At 34.6% G+C, this 20,942-nt stretch overlaps 3 protein-coding genes across 9 annotated transcripts; 2 read left to right on the forward strand and 1 right to left on the reverse strand.

Annotated features, from left to right (window-relative positions):
- Positions 1-1,316: 1,316 nt before the first annotated feature.
- LOC111012572 (mediator of RNA polymerase II transcription subunit 11) lies at positions 1,317-4,966 on the forward strand. 2 transcript variants are annotated; one of them, XM_022286749.2, is made up of 4 exons: positions 1,317-1,512; positions 3,616-3,677; positions 3,786-3,902; positions 4,529-4,966. In XM_022286749.2, the coding sequence occupies exons 2-4, from the start codon at positions 3,624-3,626 to the stop codon at positions 4,712-4,714; spliced, it is 357 nt and encodes a 118-aa protein (XP_022142441.1). In that variant the 5' UTR covers positions 1,317-1,512; positions 3,616-3,623; the 3' UTR covers positions 4,715-4,966. The 2 variants fall into 2 exon arrangements, with proteins under 2 accessions (XP_022142441.1, XP_022142440.1); XM_022286748.2 differs by having other exon boundaries at positions 1,318-1,512; positions 3,581-3,677.
- Positions 4,967-11,296: 6,330 nt separating this feature from the next.
- LOC111012573 (serine/threonine-protein kinase D6PKL2) lies at positions 11,297-14,404 on the forward strand. Of its 2 annotated transcripts, none has more exons than XM_022286751.2 (3): positions 11,297-11,460; positions 12,086-13,156; positions 13,335-14,404. In XM_022286751.2, exons 2-3 carry the CDS (start codon positions 12,189-12,191, stop codon positions 14,209-14,211), a joined length of 1,845 nt encoding a protein of 614 aa, XP_022142443.1. In that variant the 5' UTR covers positions 11,297-11,460; positions 12,086-12,188; the 3' UTR covers positions 14,212-14,404. The 2 variants fall into 2 exon arrangements, with proteins under 2 accessions (XP_022142443.1, XP_022142442.1); XM_022286750.2 differs by having other exon boundaries at positions 12,091-13,156.
- On the reverse strand, positions 13,226-16,135 carry LOC111012574 (U-box domain-containing protein 33). Of its 5 annotated transcripts, none has more exons than XM_088121611.1 (5): positions 15,918-16,135; positions 15,368-15,810; positions 15,035-15,153; positions 14,831-14,949; positions 13,226-14,710 (listed from the first exon to the last, which is right to left on the reverse strand). In XM_088121611.1, the coding sequence occupies exons 2-5, from the start codon at positions 15,738-15,740 to the stop codon at positions 14,464-14,466; spliced, it is 858 nt and encodes a 285-aa protein (XP_087977737.1). In that variant the 5' UTR covers positions 15,741-15,810; positions 15,918-16,135; the 3' UTR covers positions 13,226-14,463. The 5 variants fall into 5 exon arrangements, with proteins under 5 accessions (XP_087977737.1, XP_022142444.1, XP_022142446.1 ...); XM_022286752.2 differs by having other exon boundaries at positions 15,902-16,135; XM_022286754.2 differs by having other exon boundaries at positions 14,831-14,940; positions 15,368-16,131.
- Between the last annotated feature and the right edge of the window lie 4,807 nt (positions 16,136-20,942).

Raw genomic sequence — 20,942 nt, forward strand, 5'->3', positions numbered from 1 at the left:
TCAATTCTGAAATTCTGACCTTCCAAAATGAATGAAGTCTCTTCTATTTATAGAGGTTTCCATAGGCTTTGGTGGGCCATCGGGCTTGGGTAATTTTGGGCCAAGCCCAATTCTTTTAAATGGATTTATTTAAATTTAAATATTAATCCACTTTATTTCATAGTAAATTGGGTTTTGGGCCAAGATTGTGAACCAAATCGATTCCAAGCCCAATACCCATATGACCCAATTACATATTTTAATTGTCAAATTATCTTTAATTTTAATTTAGGGTTAATATATAATTAATCCCTAAATAAAATAGATAATGACGTGGCCGTTTATGATTGGCCCAAATCCTTTTCAAAAGATAAGATTATGATAAGATGTACCAGTAAGATAGGGTCCCGCTTGACGTTATCTTAAAGGAATCTTAAAAGGTTGAAATAAAGATGCATAAAATATGCCTATGGACATAATTATTACAAACAAATTACTTGACAAAAGCAAATAAAGATAGATCTGCATTATTTTCAAGTATCTTCTGTCTTGTCGTCGAGAAGATAGTGGTAATGACGTCACCCAATCTCTTTTGATAATTCACACATAATATTCTAGGTTTTTAGTGTGCCTTCTCCTCTTAGGGTTGAAACCACTAAAAACGGTTAAACTCGTGACTTTTATGTTTCTTACCATATTGAATGTGGGAGTGAGAAGCCCAAAAATAAAAGCGTGTGAGAAAAAGAGAAGTAAAAAGAAAAAAAAGAGTTGAAAATCGTACAATGTAGAATTCCAAATCTTTTTATATTTTTTAAAACTAAATATAATTAGATATAGTAATTTTGTAATTAATTAATTTGAACTTTTATTTTGAAAGCTCAGTAATCCGAGTTTAAAAACAAAAATAAATATTTTAAAATTTAAACTAAGTATAAAGATTAAAATAAATAACTTTCAAACAATCATTTTAGTTGATTTACTTTCAATTTTTATTATTTTAATCTATATTTATACTTCTAAAACGTCTAATTTAATTTTGTACGTAAGGTGGCTAATTTGATATATATATTTGTAAAATTTTAACATAAAATTTATACCTAATAAAAACTCTTTAATACAAATTTACGATGACATACTAAAAATATGATATAAAAAAATATTTAAAAATAAAAATAAAGAAAAAAAATAGTCACTTTCTAAAATTCAAATATTAAAATCCACGTCATAGAAATAAAAAAACTAAAATAATCGAAGTTGAAAGTACAATAAAAAATTTTAAAAGTACAAAAAAAAACAAAATCAACCACATTAGAACAATATTTAAACCTCAAAATATTTATTTCAGTTATTTCTGTAAGTTGCAGCCCCCTCTTGTCTCTCAAGTCTTAATACGCCGGATTTCCTCCGCCTCTGCGATTCCCGTCAGCAATCCCTCCACCGTCCTTCACCGCATCAGCTCACCCGCCGCCGCCGCCGTCATTTTCATCTCTCAACCACAGCACGTTGCAGCTCGCCCCACTTGGTTCCTAAATAGTAAGATTCACCATCTCTAATCTTGTAGTTCTTTTCATATCTTTGATTTATGCTTTCTGCAACTCCAATTTCCATTAATGTTGGGAAAGATTAGTTCTCAATTCGGGCTTTTCGACTGGCGAGCTTTTGGAAGATTCATTGTTTGACTGGACTGTTTTAATCATGGCAATATTACCGATTTTCGTTAATTTTATATTTGGGGTTTTGTTCCGTTGGTGTCAATATGTTGATCATCGTAGTGTTTTCTTTTTTTTTTCTCCCTTCTTCAATCTGTAAAGATTAGTTAGATTGAAATGCTCGTAAGTACTGGACAGAAATTAAGACCACCGAATCCGTTCGGTTAAACCCAGTTATAATTTGGAAAATGGTTTGGGTTGGTTTGCAGTTTAACATCATTATTTGGTCTTTCGTATTTGTTAAATCACCATGGAAACTTGACAAATTTAGTCATTTATCAATAAACACCCCTCACATGTAGGCTTGAAAAGTTGCAGTAGTACACGGGTAAACAAGTGGTAATCAATGGGAGGGAATGAAATTACAGTGTTCGAATACAGGTTCTCCCACTCCGATACCCTATTAAATTACTACTAAACCCAACCAAGCTTTGAAGACCCTGACTTCTTATATGATCCTATCATTTATCAATGTTTTTCATATAATTTTTGCAATTGTATGTTCTTAATACTAATGCGGATGGTGTTATCCTCGGACTCTAAACGGGTTGAAAGTTAGAGAATAATGACCATCCTTTAAGATAAACAAGGTAGATGAAGTGATTTAACGATAGAGTAAGAGGGGAGTGTAATTTTAGAAATGGTTACATTTCTGTTAATTATTTGGTCTATTCAGTTAGGTTGTCGAGTCACGTAGCTGACGCGTGTTCATTTTTGAGGTCTACTTATATTCAGCTTGTACATGGCATCTAATGGATGAATACATTTAATCCTTGTCCTCATTTCTCTCCCTTAGTTATATTATATAATAAGAGAAAGACGAGGAAGATGTAATTTTGATGAGTACGAAGGAGGAGGAAAGCATGCTACATGTGCAAGAAGGCTTTCTAAAATTTGTGAATTCTATATGATCTATATTTATTCTTAAATCACGAAGTTAATATGCTTTGTATATATTTGTATATTTATGCTGGTGAAATTAAGGTAGTATGCTAGAAATATGACACTTGGCTTCAAGTACATTGCCATGTGCATATATGAGTTTCAAAACTTTCCCTTGGAGTTGTGTGTTATGTGTCTGTGTGCTACATGCTTATTATTTTGATAGGAACCAGATAATAAGACTTGAAAATTAAAAATACAGCAAGATACAAGTACTTCCAGGCATTGGGACCCTCCTCAAAACTAAACCACTCCAGTATTGCCTACCTTTCATATGCCTAATCTTTCTACTTATAACAATTTAACCATAAAAAATTCCTAATAGACTACCTTGATAATTACCATACAACCCCCTTGCTATCAAGTTCTAACATATTTATGTAGCATCAAATGAAATAGTTCATATGATCAATCCAAGAAGGCAACTGCAATCTTTTTTGTGCTGGAGATGGAGATGCTAAATACCTTTTAGTATAAACAAATTGCTCACTGACTTTTTCTTTTCCAGAGGCGATCTGTTTTTATTTGTTCCATATTTTCTTTCACTTTATTTCTGATTCCTTATTTTACATTTCATTCTCTTCCTTTTCCCTATAAATTTTATCTTCTCGGATGTTCAATCATACCTAAAGACTATGGTTGGATGCGGCTCCTAATTTGGTGTTCTTTCCAAAAGTTTATTTGAATTAAACTGATTAGGAAATGTCGTCAGTCAGGAAACTTAGACTTATATGTCATTATTTTAACAATTTAAGTTTTTAAGAGATCATTAAATTGCTTCTGGCAAAATTGAGGTTTACTCATATGCCATAACATTCAAAGAGTGTTCTTTACATAAATCATATTATTTCATGTCTCAATGGCTTCTTAAGTTTTAAAGTAAGATGCCAACAGTTATGAGGATGCTATTGTAGCTTTCTTTATTGATTATTTAATTTTATTTTGTTCAGAGATTAGTTAGTTTAAAATCCTCCATTTCCAGCAGAGCTCTTGATGGATCCGCTGACCCAAAATACTTCGTTACAACGACTTCAAAATGTGGAGAAGGTTGGAATGACTTTCCATACCTGAAAATTTTTGTTTCTAATTCTTTGCCTGGTCTTTTATTGAAACACTAGATTTCTTTTGACCAACTTTTGCGTTTTTCTCCTGCAGAGAATTGTGAGGGTCTTGGAGCTAGCAGGGGGAGTTATGGAAGAGCTTGCCAACCCTGCTGGTCCAAGAAAGGAATTTGTTAACAATCATTGCAGTGAGTTCATGCAATTCATCAAGGTGAGACCTCTGTTGATTTTTCAAATGTGGATTTGATAACTGAGATTGATATCTCAGCTGGTAATGCTTCAAGGTAGAATTAGATTATCCTGAACATTCGACCATGCATTAGATCGTTCACGGTAACTTGAAATTGTTATGATAAGCTGAAACCCAACCAACTGGTTCACAAAATTGAACTTTGTTTAATTGTTGCTTTTAGAGAATGTTATTATGTTAAATTTAATCCTATTAGCAGTCCAGATGAAATTTGATTACGGAAGGGGCTCTCACTTGTAACTAATTCCTGCACGGAAAAAATAGGGAATGACTGTAGAGAATAATTGAAAGATAATTGTTTTGGGGTTGGTTTGTGTATTTTTAATATTGTTAAAGATGGGGCATCATTGTCATGATTTGGTGTTTCATGAGCGACGATAATATTACCAATTTGAGTTCTAAGTAAGAGTATGTTTTGGGCTATACGTTAAAAACATTTTTCGAAAATTTCAAAAGCACTCATTTTTTCTTGTTGGAAGAAGCCATACTTGTTTCTCTGCCCCTCCTAGTAAAGTAAGTGTTTCCATTTATAACCATATAAATGCACTCCTAGATTCCACCTAAAATCTCTTTGAATTTGAAATCAGGATATCCAAGTTACGTTGCGGGATGAAATCAAAAGTGCATGTGAATACCGTCCATTCGAGAAGTGTGATTATAGTTCAAGGATAACCAATGAACTTTGCTGCAAGAAACTAGAATACATGATCTCAAAGTTGGATGGAATGAAACAAACTATAGATGAATATCAAGTGAAAGTGGAAGATGCTTGAGGCACTTGGATGAATAAGGATAGGAAATTGATAAATCGTGTAACTTGGGGAAGGGATGGCTAGACTATCTTTTTTTTTTTTTTTCCTTCTTCTTATAGTGATCTGTGGTATACTCTGTATTTTCTATAAGTTGTCTTATTGGACGTATTGGTTCTCTCCATCTGTTTAGATCGGGTGCCCGAGTCACCTGGTACTCGTTATTGATTTTGATCTTCAAATTATTGATTATAATTTATATCTACCTTCTAGTTACGGTTTGGAACTACAAATCCTATTCATTAGTGTGGTGGAAGAGGATAACTTTTTCCATTGAGGCAGAAAACCCCCTATAGGAGTGGCAGAGCAAGGCTCTTCTAGTTTGTTAGAGATGACACTATTTTCCTTTTCATTTGCTTAGTTTTGGTGCTTTATCTGTTAGTTCTTCATGTTCTTCAACCATTACGGGTGACCATTGGTCCAAAGAGATTTGGATAAGGTGAGATAGAATGAGTTTAATCCCCATAATAGCTATCTACCTTAGGAATTTATTCCTATGTACTTTCCGACACCAAATGTCATAAGGTCAGGTGGTTGTCCCGTGAGATCAGTCGAGATACGCATAAGCTGGTCTGGATACTCACGTGTGTGTATATATATAAAGGGGCTGATTCTTCTAAGGTTGTGCTTTTTTTCCCCTTCTTTTTTTTTTATTTCTCGAAATTGATGCTATGTGGCTTATGCTAATAGATTTCTATGATTGTGGCTCGTTGTTAAGCTGTGCAACACTATGATCAAGACAGGGTTCGAACTTGAGACCTCAAAGTAGGTGGTATTCCAAGGTCCAAACATTTGCCACTACGCCATCTTTTGGGGATTAAGTTTTGCTCATCACATAGAAGACATTTTAGAGAGATGTTTTTATCATTGAGAAAAAAAGTAGGTAGACACGTAATCTTTGAGAATAATATTCTCCCATTTTCTCTTTCAATTTTTATGTATTTTTTCCCTAAATTTTTTGCAGGCCATGGCTATTTCTTCTCTCTTTCCTAAAAGTTTAAGAACATTCTATACCATATGCCTACATCTTAGGGTGTGAAAAGTTCATTATAGCATTCGCTTACAACTTCCCTTTGAGAGAATATTAGCAACACACTGTATATACATGCACCTTGTCTGGAAGAATTTTTTAGCTTTTGTACCACAACCGTAATGACTTGTATCATCAAGTTTACCTGTGGAGATAAGATTCGACTTTATATTAAAAGTGTAATCAACATCCTTAGGAATAACCTACAACTTGTATTTAGTGCCCAATCGAACATTTCAATTCCTTATTTTTCAATGTCATAATCACTTGTAATGTGTATGAATATATATATAACATGCTTTCATTTGAAGTTACATGGATAGATATGCAACACTATTGCCCACTACCTATCACCACATGGATTGTAACTTATAATTAGATTGTCTCTAGATCGAATCTGTTATCTCGTTATATATTTTGTCACGTGTCCATCGGACATTTTCTATCTATGCTTGGTGTTCCTTTGACAATGGGTATGTAGCATTGGGCTACCTAAATTGAAGGGGGAGAAGGGAAGAATGATGGAAAGAGTGAAAGAGAGGTGGACAGATGGTGTTTAGAACATAGATCTGACCTACTTTTGTCTAATTTTGATTTGAATCTCTACCTATATTTGGGTTAAGTAATAAGTTTGCCATGTTAGCTTGTTTTGTGGTACACATATTTAGTGTTGACATGTCACCTAATTACTTAGTTTAGTTTGCTTTGGATTGTTAATAAGGGCAAACTAGGTTTTAAGTATTATTTTTTTCGACTTTGGTTCATTTTTGTTATTGTACTTTGGGAACATCCGTTCTGGTTCTCCTACTTTTAATTTTTGTTCATTTTAGTTTATGTATGTACTCTCGAAATGTCCACTTTGGTATTTGTATTTTAAAAAAGTAACCATTTTGGTTTACATTAAAATTCTAACACAAATTTTATGTACAATGAAAGGTCTTTAATACAAATTTATGGTCACATTTCAAGAAATTTAGCGAGTGGAGTGATATGCTGAATTTATAATTTAAAGAAATGAGGTAAAAGTGAAAACGAATGGATCAAAATGATCACTTCAAAAGTTAAGTACTAGTACAAGAGATAAAAAATTGTATTTAAATCGGCAAAATACATAGGTTGCGCATGGTAGTAGATTTTTTTGGTTGCCGAAGCAAGCATAGTTCAATGGTAACTGATATATATCTCTAACCAAAAGGTTGTGAGTTTGATTCCCACCCCGCATGTTGAATTATTATTTTTACCTTACTCCTTGTATAGATATTGTATAATCAAACCTTTCACAAAATAAAGATATATTTATATACTAAAGTTTTTCGAAATAAAATCTAGCCAACAAACATAGCTCAACGATTAAAGATACGTTTGCCTGTTTTAGAAAATCATAAATCCCTACTTCGAGTATGGTCTGCACACAAAAGTAAAAGCGAGTAGAAATCTTTTAGATTATATCAAAACTTAAAAGAGAAAGGAGAACCTTTCTGAATACATAAATTTTTGATAAAAGAAAAAATCTAAAAAGGGGAGTTTTGAACCACTTGACAAACATGGAGTAGCAATTAGATTCAATCCTAACTAATTCTTTTAAGCTCATTTTCTTTCTTTTAAATGAGAAGTCAGCATCAGATTGTGACCTCATACAAAAAGGATATGCAATAATAATATTGATAATCACTTTATTTTTCATTTTTCCTTTTCTTTTTGGGGGTAATTGGGACCTCAATACAGCCATGTTCTAATCCCCTTTATGGGTTGTTCACTTGTAAAAAACAGGCTGTTTGTTGGATTGGATTAGCCCACCATGAGAGAAAATTTCAACTCCCTCTCCCTCCCTCCCTCTCCCTCCCTCTCCCTCTCTCTCTCTCTCTCTCTCTCTCTCTCTCTCTCTCTCTCTCTCTCTCTCTCTCTCTCTCTCTCTCTCTCTCTCTCTCATGGGCATGTGATATGGGGTTAAGTGATCCAAATGGGATGCCCTGTCCCATCAACAAGGGGATGAATGGGGGGCCATGGGCCCTCCTTGGCTTGTGTTACACCAACATAACCTACCAATTGGAAGCTTAATCTACAGCTTGACGGGTTAGGACATCTAGAGACAGCACGAGCGATATAAAACGTTTTGTAATTGTTACTGTTTCTTGTTTCTCATTTTTAAGAAATGTTTCGAAATTGTGTACTATTTTGGTAAGAGACGAGTATTTTGTTGATAATATGGAATATACAAAAGCTTGCAGGTCTGGATTACAAGAATGTATTTCAATTAGAGATAAGATCATTCAGATTGTAGCTATTGAAAGGGAATTATACCCACCAAGATCTAACACAATAACTCTATAAAACAAAAACATATGAAGGGAAGAGATGTGCAATTGAAGATCCTATTATGTAATTTTTTTTTTTGAAACAACAAAATCAAAGGCTTGTTTGGCCGTAACGTTTCTGTTTATCGTATCTTATTTTTCATTTTCAATTTGTGAGAAACGTAAGCGTTTGGTGAATATTGGTGTTTCTGGTTTCTCATTTTTAAGAAACGTTTCCGAAACTATATAGAAGTTTTAGAAACGACAAGATCAAAGTACTTGTTTGTCGAACATAATTTTTAACTAATAGAATGCATAATAAATTTACAAAATTTTTACTTTTTAAATTTAAAATTTTAGAGAATAAGAAAGAATAAATAGTTACCAAACATGTTTCTTTTTCTATTTCCAATTAAAAAAGAAAAAAAACCAATGACTAAACATAATTATATATTTATTTATTTAGACAAAGAAAATAAGAAATCAAATACAATAACCAAGAAATCAGAACGTTATCAAACAAACCCGAACCACCAAAATGTCATTGTTGATGATCTTAAATATGGGGAGCCCCCACCCCCACCTAGCTAATTTTTCTATCAATCCTCCATCACTTTGGTTATAATCTGTTTTATTCATTTGGACCACCACCATTTAACACCCACTTTAATTCTCTCTTTCTCTCTCATTTTTGTGTCATCCATTTAATATGTATGTCATCCATCATTGTCACCTACATTTTTACACATTCAATTAATTCTCTTATTTACCCCTTCCATTGTGTAGGGGAATTAGGGGGATTTTGTTTTACATATTTATGAACTTTCCAAAGTGTCTATATTACTCTACTTGTGAAATTTGCATTAAAATACCATTTTAGTTTTATGGTTAATTTTTCATTAATGACAATTTAACCGATCATGAGTTTCGCTTAGCGGTGATAGCACCAACAATCGAAGTCGAGCATACGTACGATGATCTTCATGCGTGAATAGTAAGGCAATAGATGATGATGAAAAAGGACGCCGCATCTGGATAGGTGGGCGAAATGGATGAACGAAGGGTGCTATGCCATGAAATGAAGAATATCCCGAGTCTCGATTTGATCAAAATTTTGATTTTACAGATTCAGAATGAGAAACTGTCATCCCATTCAATCGAATTGGGATGCCCCGTATCTGACATGTCACTTGCTTGTGTAAGACAACAAAATGCGCCTCGAGGTTAAAACGCACCGACATATCAAGATCCATATTCAAATTAGTTTCTTGTCCTGGTTAGAGGCCACTGTATTCGAGCCAACGGGTCCGAAGTAGTTGTCTCTTTCTTTCTATTACGAACGACACGCTTTGCCTGCTCCCTTCCCGTGTCCAGTAGCCCTCCTGTCCAAAGCGAAGAGAAGGCGAAAAAGCATTGTCAGTGTAAATATGATTATCTCGTGAGATTAATTGAAGTTCGCGTATGGGTGGATACTTAAAATAAATCAGTTGAAGGAATTTTTTTTTTACTCTATCACGAAATCAGACACTTGGTCTACTAACATGTAGCTTTGAATACTAGATTGAATAAGCATACGTTTACCAAGTAAAACAATAAAACATGTCTTCGCGTTAAGTTTTTGTTAAAATGTTTTTAATATATTTTTTTTTAAATTTGAAGTTGGTTAAAATAAGATGGCTAAAAGTTTTTAAGAATAAAATGAAAAGCAAAAAAGTTTGAGCCATGTTATCAAAGATTTCACTTATAAACTTGAACATAACTTAAGACGACATATATATTCGAGCAAAGAATCGTAGATTAAAATTCATTTGTCATTCACTTGTGTGAAAATTTGAGAAATTTAAAGAAAACAGTAAAATAAAGAAACACAAGAATTGACGTGGAAAACTCTAAATTAGAAAAAAAAAATCACGACCCACAAGGAAAAAAATCCACTATATGAAAAATTATTACAATCGCATAGATTTCTCCCCCGACCCCAATTACACAAAACACACCCTCAAAATAAGTTCAGTTAATTAGATCTAGTATACTAGACTTAAATTATTTCAATTACGATGATTACAATTCAAGTACATGAGTTCTTTTATAGTAGTTGGAACACAGCTACTCCTTATATATTTTCTACGTGGGACAACTTCTACTACTTGGTGAACATACTCTTTCCTTGTATCTTTCCGATGTGGTACAAACTTCAATTATAATATTTTTGCCAAAATTCAACACTTTTTTTTTTTAAGGAGAAGAAAAGGTACATGTTAAGTATATAAATTTTTGTTTTCTCTAAACAGTAAAATATAAGTACAAACAATCTGAATAAAAAATTAAAGTCAAATAATGAAAGGATGAGGTTACATTAGAAAAGAAAAATCATACCTTCTATCCTTCTTATATTTATATTCTTATTCTCGCCCCCAAAATTTAGGACTTTTAACCCAAAAAAAAAAAAAAGAAGAAGAAGAAGAAGAAGAAAAGGAAAAAAGCCAAGCAAAAAGAAAGTTTCTTCTCTTTTTTTTCCCCTTTAATCTATACATGAGCAAATTGGATAGCTGAACTTTATGCTCTTAGAATGGGATCATGGGGCTTAAATGAAAGTAGAAAGAAATAAATGAATTACAAAAAAAACAAAAAATGTTAAAAAGAAAAACTTTTCATCAAAATAACAATTTAGTTTATGAACTTTTATGAACTTTTGTTTGTGACGAATTAGTTTTTGTACCGTTATATTTTCAAATTAGTAATAATTTAGCCATTAAAATTTAATACGTTATAATTTAGTTCTTGTAGTTTAAAATTTGTAAATACATTTGACCTCTCGTCATTTATACCTCTACTCATATATGTGAAACTCTATTAAATAACAACAAAATTTTTCGCAATAAAAACTAAATCATTCTAAATTAGACATAAAAAAGGAAAAAAGGGATAATGGGTTTAGGAAAGGCAAGGTTTTTATTGGGAGAAAAAGAGAAATTTGGGGGAATGGAAGAGAAAGAGAGTGGTTTTAATGATTTTCACAGAAATGGAGGATTTTGGTTTGTGGGCAATGGCATGGCATGAGTCATGAGAGACAGCTGCTGGACATCAGTCATTTGGTGATTCGGACCCCTTTGGTTCCGTTCCGGGACAAAATACCGATGGAAAATTATTATTCATTTCCAAACCAAAACCCAAAAATTTAAAATAAAATAAAAAGAAAAAAAGAAAAAGAGAAAACTTTGCTTTATAGCTTTGACCCCTCTGCCCTTTTCTCTCCCCTCTTGCTTTCTCTCTCCTTTCCGAGCTCTTTCTACAGTGCTTTTGCTTTCTTCCCCTTTTCCATTGTCAAGCAGCAGCAGCACCAAAAGTGGAAGCCTCTGATTCTCCCCTCCATCCCCTCTAATTTGGTACTCTTTTTGCTCTCTGTTACTCTTGATTTTGCTCTTCAGTTTCTTCTTCTTCTTCTTCTGGTTTTTGCATCTGGGGTTGTGTTTTTTGCTGTCTTGGATCTGTTCCGAGGCTCCACTGGAGAGGCTCAAGGTTTTCTTTTCAAGATCTGGGGTTTCTCTGTTTTGGGTTCTTCTTCTTTTTCTTCAAGCTGTTCTTGGGAAGGGAAGATATGAGTTGGTTCTAGTTTGATTGATTTGAAACTTCCACAGAGACGCTTCTTTTTCTTCTTGTTTATTGGCTAGGGTTCTTGATTAGTGCTCTTCTGTTGCTTTGTCTTTGAATCTTGTGCATCTTTTTGGTTTCTTTTGCTTATTCATTATCAATTGGTAAATTTTCGTCTTCATTTTGCTTTGCAAATGGAGAAAGCTGACATTTTAGGTCTGTTTAGTTGATCTGTAATAGGATTTATCTGAGCTACCATGAGTAATTTTTAGTAGGTTTCATTGTACATATTTCCTAAATCCTTGGAAGCCCTGTTAGATGATGATGATGATGATTTTTTTTCCCTTTTTTTTGTGTGATGATGTTGATTTATGTCATTGGTGATGGATTTTTAAGGTTTGGTTATTGTTTTTTATGAAGTTCAGGACATTATTCTCTGGATGGGAAGACAAAAGACACGAGTAATTGGTCATCAATGAATTGTCTCAAATCCGATTTGTTTTGAAGCTCATTCTTGCCTCTGATGGCGTCGAAAACGGGTTCGAAACCTTCTGCAAAGCAAAATAAGGTGATAGCCGATGTTAAAGCGACCGATGCAAGCGATCTAAGGTCCTTACCTTCACAGGCTTCATTGGAAAACAAACTTGGTTCAGCTCTCTCTGGAGATGTATCAAAAAACTCCATACAGAGATCCTCGAATCGGTCTACCTTGACCGATGTGTCTAGTGCTAAATCTTCGAGTTTGAATCCTAAAGAGTCTATTGAGTCTTGTACTCAGAAAGTGAAAGAAAGTTCCTCAAAGCCTGGCCCGAAGACGATGAAAGAAGGAGATCTTGCTCTTGGTGGGACTCGGGCCGCGGCAGAGGACTCTATAGATCAAGAGAAGAAAACATCAGAATGTGGGAGTGGGAAGGACAGTTCTGTTTCTGCTGCCAAAGTAAGTGATGGGACGAACAGTCTTGCCAAGACCAGTGGAAGTGCAAAAATCAGCGACCGTGTCGAGTTAGTCGAGAGTGGCAAGAGCAGTATGTGTCGAGGAAGCACGAGTAGCGATATCAGTGATGAAAGTACCTGTAGCAGCTTCAGTAGTAGTATCAGTAAGCCTCACAAAGCCAATGACTTGAGATGGGAGGCCATCCAAGCTGTACGTGCGAGGGACGGGTTATTGGGATTAGGCCATTTTAGACTGTTGAAGAGACTGGGTTGCGGGGATATCGGAAGCGTCTACCTGTCGGAGTTGAGTGGCACTAAATGTTATTTCGCAATGAAAGTCATGGACAAAGGGTCTCTAGCAAGTCGGAAGAAGTTGCTTCGCGCTCAGACCGAACGAGAAATATTGCAGTCTCTTGATCATCCATTCCTTCCCACATTGTATACCCATTTCGAAACCGATAAGTTCTCGTGCTTGGTGATGGAGTTCTGCCCCGGAGGAGACTTGCACACTCTAAGGCAGAGACAGCAAGGGAAGCATTTTACCGAACAGGCAGTGAAGTATGTTCACTGCTCTCCAATTTTCTTGAATCTTCTTGTCAATTTTGTTGACTTTCATATGCATCATCATATAATACATTGAGAATGCTAAGAGTAAATTTCAACCTGCAAATGTTTTTGTACTTACATATTTCTTTCCATGCTTAGAAATCATTAAGCTTATGGTATTTTGATGCAGATTTTATGTAGCAGAGGTCCTTCTAGCACTCGAGTATCTTCACATGCTCGGGATCGTATACCGAGACCTTAAGCCTGAAAATGTTCTTGTGAGGGAAGATGGACACATAATGCTTTCGGACTTCGATCTTTCCCTAAGATGTGCTGTTAGTCCGACGTTGGTGAAGGGCTCATGTTCTGAGTCTGAACCCTTGAGAAAGAATCCTGTTTATTGTGTCCAGCCGGCTTGTATCGAACCTTCCTGCATCCAGCCATCTTGTGTAGTTCCCACGACGTGCTTCTCTCCCCGAATCTTTTCTAGCAAGTCGAAGAAGGATAGAAAGCCCAAGACTGAAATAGGAAACCAGGTTACGCCATTGCCAGAGCTCATTGCAGAGCCTACAGAGGCCAGATCAATGTCATTTGTTGGTACACATGAGTATTTGGCACCGGAGATCATAAAGGGTGAAGGTCATGGAAGTGCTGTCGACTGGTGGACTTTCGGAATCTTTTTATACGAACTGTTGTTTGGAAAAACTCCTTTTAAGGGATCTGGGAATCGAGCCACGCTATTTAACGTCGTTGGTCAGCCTTTGCGGTTTCCTGAATCACCAGTTGTAAGTTTTGCTGCTAGGGATCTCATCAGGGGCTTGCTTGTCAAGGAACCACAGCATAGATTAGCTTACAAAAGAGGGGCAACTGAAATCAAGCAACATCCATTTTTTGAAGGTGTCAATTGGGCATTGATACGATGTGCTTCACCACCTGAAGTACCGAAGCCTGTCGAGATCGAGAGGATACCCTCAACAGCACCTCCAGTCAGTGGAAAAGCTGTAATGCCTAGACCTGGTCCTGATTCCAAATCGCCCGATAATTATCTCGAGTTTGATTTCTTTTAGTAATGGTACACATGATGAACGGCGTTCTCAGAAAACAGGTTTGAATCATTCTGCCGAAGTCGAAGTTCAGTTATTGATAGATGGGGTGATGAATTGTACTTGTTTTTGCCTGTCAACAATTTCAATTTTCTCTTTGCATAAGTTATTGTATGTACTTTTTGCCATCTAAAGCTTGAGAATAGTTCACTGGAAACCAAGGGTGTCTGCTAACACAAGGTTAGCAGAAAATAGGAGACATGAAGATGATGGAGTTTAATAGCCAAAACACCTGCACCAAAAGAAACTGTTGTGGCGATATTTTTTCTGCATCCTCTTGATATCGAAATTTTCATTGTCGCTGATGTTCGGAGAGAGGATGTTCGATGATGAAGACGACGACGACTCAATCATTTGGTAGGTAGCTTCCTTTCCTTCACATATGATTTTCACATCACAAAATTCTCCTGCATTCTGCAGTACTTGTCTGGCCAGCGCTCCTCTTTTAGACCTCCATTTTCTTCTAGGTTCCAAATTCACAAATTCAGCAAAGAGAATAATAACATTTATTTGAAGTTTGAACAGTTGGGTTTTGAAACTTATGATTATTTTGCCTTGTTTGGAGAGAGAGAGAAAGAGAGACCTGGTTTTGGTGCTCCCAAGTATCAACTTCCTTATCTGGAAAATGGAAATAAGATCAAGAATTGCCTTGGCCACCATATCACTCTCAATCATCACAGCCTCCACTTTAACCTGTTCAAACTTTGTGAAATTTTGTTGTTAAAACTGGGTCATAAATCAAAAAACTGGAAAATGGAGATGCATTGAACGAAAGTTGAATGTCTACCTCAGCAGCAGAACATGTATCAACAAACTTGCGAAGAAATTCTGTCCTCTTTGCTCTCTCTTCGGCCATGTGCCTCTCCACTAGCCTTGGACTAACTTGGCTCTTCGGAAGCATTCCCACTTGATGATAAACAAAACGGGCAACAATTTTAGTCACCTGAAAGTGATTATTCTCTCCATTTGATAACAAAACAGAGCAAGATCATTCTGCAGATTACTCAAATAGCTTAAAACCAGATTTCTTTCGCATCAAATTCTACTGATTCTCAAGTTCAGGAAGAACCCTAGAAGAAATCTGAGAGAGAGAGAGAGAGAGAGAGAGAAGAGGGCATACGTGGGCTGGGCACGAATCGGATCTCAGGGAAGATGTGCAGAAGATAGACGACAGTGGAGGGCAAAACAGCGAAGTTGAGAGTCCATTTCAAGGCGTCCATACTGGAATCGATGTTATCGCCAATCCCGACGTAAACGCAGTGGTTCGATTTGCGAAAATCGAACGAGAACCAGCTTCCCTCGAACTCGCACTCGCAATCGTCCTCCTGTTTACGATTCGATCGCACCTCAATCCCGAGCTCGATCTCGAACAGCTCGCTCGATCCCCCCTCTTCATTCTCGCTTAAGCTTCGATCGAATTGGAAATTCTCACTCCCGAAGTAGTGCTTCCTCGTCGATCCTTGATCGTCAGAATAAATTCCTCCTCCCATCATGTTCGATTCAAGTTCCGCCTCCACCCAACTTCCTTAATTTCTCAGTTGTTGAGATTCGCATTCCGCAGCCCTAATTATAGAAACAAGAAACAGCGACTATGGAAGGTAGAACAGAAAAGCATGAACAATGACGAGGAAACTGAAATTTCAAATTTGCGTACGATTTTTACAGAATACTTTTTTCATCAAGTCGTCTACTCGATTCTGACGTAAAAGGGTTTGGATTGAACATGAAAGGAGATAATATTATGATCAATAACTTGTTGAATTTGATTTCCTCCATGGGAATTTGGGCGGTTGGTTTTTTATTTTTGACTTTCGTCTTAGGGACTGAGTCAAACCAGAAGGTGTTTGACTCTGCTCTCCTCTGGCGGGCCTGCATGACGCCATCTGGCACCCATTTTTATTTTCCTTTTATATTTTTTCAGATTAAATTTGAATCGAATAACTCATTACAATTTATATTTAATACATCTACGAATTTTCAGTTTTGTGTATATATTAGATTCTTGAGATATATATTTTTAAATATTAAAAGATTTAGTAGATACAAAATTTATAATTATGGAACTTTTATTTAATTTTTTAAAGTTTATAAACCTATTAAATATAATATTGAAAATTAAAAGACTTATAAGATATTTCTTGAACTTTAAATTCTAGACTTATTGTTATTGTTTGTTGAGAATGAGAAATAGTTATATTATTAATTTATATTTAGGTATAATTAATAGTCCGTGACCTACATGAAAATGATAATATGATAATGTAGGTTGATTGTACATTACTCATTGAAATTGAAAAAAAAGATAGGCATTGTTTAAAATTCTAAGAAAAGAAGTAGGATATGAGATTAAAATAAAATTTAAGCTCAAGTAGAATTATTTTGGTCTATATATATGAATTATTTTGGTATATATATATTTTTTGTTCTATTTTGTTGAAAGCTTTTAAAACGTCTATCTTAGTTTTTATTAGCATTGGTATTATTCTAGCATCAATTATTTAATTAATACTTTAACCAATGAAAATGTTGTAAATAGTTTGACAAGTGTCATACATATAATTTCACATAGATATATTAAAATGTTGGCATGGTATTCATTGAGGTAACTTAGGTTAGTTAAAATAGGTATGGAGTAGAGTAAAAATTGATGGTAATAAAAGAATAATGATTATTTGTTCATTCTTTCGAAAAAAAAAATTATTTGTTCATTGTTAGAGATTGAAGCAAACGTTTAAAAAAGGTAAAAAATCAAAATAGAATAAATGCGAGAATTCCTGAGTAAAATGAAATTTAAATTCTTCTTTCTTACTCTTTTTTAATTATTATTTTGATTATTTGTTTTAATAGAAATCTCTCTCTTTGATTATTTATTTTAATAGAAATCTCTCGCCCCATCTCTATTGAAAGAATTCTGGATGTTATTTTCTTCATGGAGCTCATCCTAGATAAATGGGGTACATGAGATAGACGGGGTAGAGAATCCTCGTTTGGGCTCCCTGCAGAGTAGGGGTACGGAACAGCATATTGTATCACCTAAATCGGGACGAGCGTGGTGAATACTTTCTCATCCCCACCCCCATTATATATATATAGAGAGAGAGAGAGAGGGGCTAATGAGTGGATAGAATTAGGCTCGTTCACATCTTTTATAGTTTTTTTTTCCTCTCAGAATTCTCCTATTATATTTTTCCTCATATTTATCCTACTAGGTTCTTCCTTCCCTATATATATGTCCTCGCCTCATTTCTTTTTTGAAATAATTTGTATCATGAATTATGAGACGTTTTTAGAAAATTTAACAATTTCCCTTTTCAAACGAGTACTTCTCATGAAAATTTAACTATTCAAATGAATATTTACTATCGAGAATTAACTTTTAATTTGAAATTTCTTTAAAATAATAAACGATCCATCGGCGCAAAACCCCAACTCCAATCTCCGTAAAATTTCATGGAAATTTTGCAAGAAGAAAAATGATATGGAGCTAGGCAGGGATAGGGACGGGGAAGCCACATCGTTGTCCCCGCCTCACTCCGCCCCGCCCCGATAACACTCTAAGAGTCAGCATTATTCATGATGTGTGTGATGTGTGTGAGAGAGAGAGATTTAAATAATAAGAGTGGAAACATAATATATGGTTAGCATGGTTCATATCGTATATGAAAGGGTTGATAAATGGAATATCCGAATATGTAATTTAGTGGACAATTTTCAACCACAAAAATGTTTTTGAATAATATAATAAAAGTCAATCCAATGATTTCTATTATTCCGACATTAAATGATTTTCAAAACTACAAACTTCCCCTCAATCTTTACAGTTTTTTTTTAGTATTCAATCTTTACAAGGTTAGAACATACTTGGAATATTAGTGTATTTTAATCTTTCAAAATTGTTAACCGGTACGAGTTTACAAAGCTAGAGGTCCTTCTAGGATTCTTGCAAACATTCACAAAAGTGATTAATTTACTAAATAATACCAACCAAAAGTAGGGTTGGAAGGATGAATCACTCTTAGATCATACTTAGAGTCTATGATGGCCACTCCTACATACTAATACGACCCACTCCAGAATTAGCTTGATCGAGACTAATCCAATGAATCGATTTAACATCAAACCTAAAGCAATATTTGAAAGAGACAACATCAAATGTGTTAAGGAACAAAAGTTCTTAATTTCAATATGGATGAATCTTAATAATCTCTATAACAAGAGCATTACAAGTCTTTAAATAGGCCAAAGAGTTTTTCAACAAAGAAATACCAAAAGTCTTTCAAAATGCTAATTAATTCAAATTGAAGAAAATAAGACATGCAATTTAAAACTTAGTTGCACATCGACCTAGAAGCTTAAATGCATCACAAAAAACGTAGAATTGCTTTAAATTGTCTTGGAAATCTAATGTAGGAGTCGTTGCATGTGATGACAACATTTGACAAGCTTTGACTTCAAAAACTTCCCAGAGGCGGTGTAATATGCCAAGGCACCTTGTTCATAATACGGCACACCTTTTTGTCATTCGTGCCCTCTCTCAAAATAGACAACTTTTCTCGTACCATCTATGCCCAATTCTCTTCTTGACTCATTAAAGTAACATTGTAAATAAATTTGGGCTCAAAACTCTTTGTTGGTTCTTGTATATTAGCCAGCTTTTGAAGATGTAGTGTGAAAGCCACTTGAATCTTCTTTGCATTGCTTCCTATAATTGTTCCTTTGTGTACATGTAATTGGTCACGAATGGATTCGTATAAGTGACGAGAGACAACAATATAAGGTAATTTTCTTATCAAGTTCAATCACAGATCTTTATGGATGAGAATCAAAACTATATGTTTATATTTGAGTTTCTATAATCTTCACGATTAACAAGTTGATATCTACTTTGTGGGATGTTTATAGACCCATAATTTTAGTTTTATTTAATATGCCTAATAAACAGGCAACATCAGCCTAGGTTAGGATTTTGCAATATTACTAGCGAGTAGTGTTGATGACAATTAATTATTTTGGTAATAGAAGTGTTACCGGGACTGGGCAGACATTTTCATTGAGAGAGGGATATAAATGTGGTGTGAATGGGTGAATGGGACGAGAGAGACTTGAACTTTGAAAATGTGAAGAAATTGAGACAACGTTGGGATCCCTTAAAAATATTATTTTAGCCTCTGTACTTTCAGTTCCGGTTCATTTTGGTCCATGTATTTTGAAAATATTCATTTTAGTCCTACCATTAAACTGCTCTTAAATAATTAACAGATTGATGATGTGTCATTTCTCCTCAGTTTTTTTTTCAACATAATTTTTTATTCTCCCCTCAGGCTTGCAAACAAATTTTCGGGGATTTCCACGCTCCTCAACGTCGTTTCTCTATCTTCGACTCTGCATCAATTTTGATTTCTTTCGAATCTCCAATTTGTTCAGTTCAGGAAAAAATAATCACCCAGATCTTAAACATTAAACCATCTCATATTTTTGTTCAGTTCTGTTTTCTCCTGGCCGAAGCCACCACATCAATTTGGACTCCTAGATACCGATCCACGAGCAATTGAATGGCTGGAAAGAAAAGGAAGTTCCTGTCGGAGATCACGCGGGAGCACCACTGGACATATCCCTGGAGTTTTAGACCCAAAGTGGTAATCTCCACCATGTGCCCAGGAAATTTCAAAAACACATAGGGAGGCACTGATCCAAGTTTTTCTTTTAATGAAAGTAGAGATTTGAAATAAATCAAATTGTTGTAGAGATGGAAGATAGAGAAACGACGATGGAGAGAGTAGAATTGCAGAAGATGATATTTCGTGAGTCGGGGAGAAGAATGATGCGTTAAAGAAAAAAAAAGTTTTAACAAACCAAACACTGATTCGTTAAATATTTTAAAAATGTAGGGACTAAAATTAATCTTTTAAAAGTAGAATGAACCATTTTAAAAACGTAGGGACTAAAATTAATCTTTTTAACTAGAATGAACCATTTTAAAAACGTAGGGACTAAAATTAATCTTTTAAAAGTAGAGAGACCAAAATAGTATTTTAACCTAAATTTTTTAGAAACAGGTGTTAAATTTCAGTAGACATGTCACACATTTTCATATATCTATGTATTCGATATCGATATGAAAGATGAATCAATATGTTCATAGTATTTATGTTCATGGTATTGTATAAAAGATTGACAAAATATAAAAGAATATCAACAAAATATCATTATATAGTATTAATATTAATAATTCTTAACTAATTAAAAAAGTGTAGAAAGTCTATTTGATCATTTAAATGATTTGTTATGAATTTTAAATTTTATAATTTTTCAAGAAGTATCTATCGACATCTTATCAATATTTGCATCGACATTTTCATAAAATTGAGACATTGACAGTTCTGTCAACGCATTGACATTTAAAATTTTGGTCGTAAAATTGATCGGTTAGTCGAAGAGGTTATTTTTTGCCACTCTAATTGACTAGGATTTTTCGAATTTTTCAAATCTTAATATTCACAGCAAATATTTGTACAACCTTTTCTTGTGTTTGGATGACAATAAAATTATCATTTCTTAGATGCCATGAGACGGCGAAATTGCCTACATTTTTTTGGAGGCAATAAGGTTGATTCGAGAGTTGCTCGATAAAAATCAACATGTGCATAGTTGAGCGGTTAACACATCTTATTCATTCTCCAATTGAATCAATCATC

The sequence above is a fragment of the Momordica charantia genome (genome assembly GCF_013281855.1).
Source record: "Momordica charantia cultivar OHB3-1 chromosome 3 unlocalized genomic scaffold, Mcharantia_2.0 BLBB01000003.1, whole genome shotgun sequence".
NCBI lineage: Eukaryota > Viridiplantae > Streptophyta > Magnoliopsida > Cucurbitales > Cucurbitaceae > Momordica > Momordica charantia.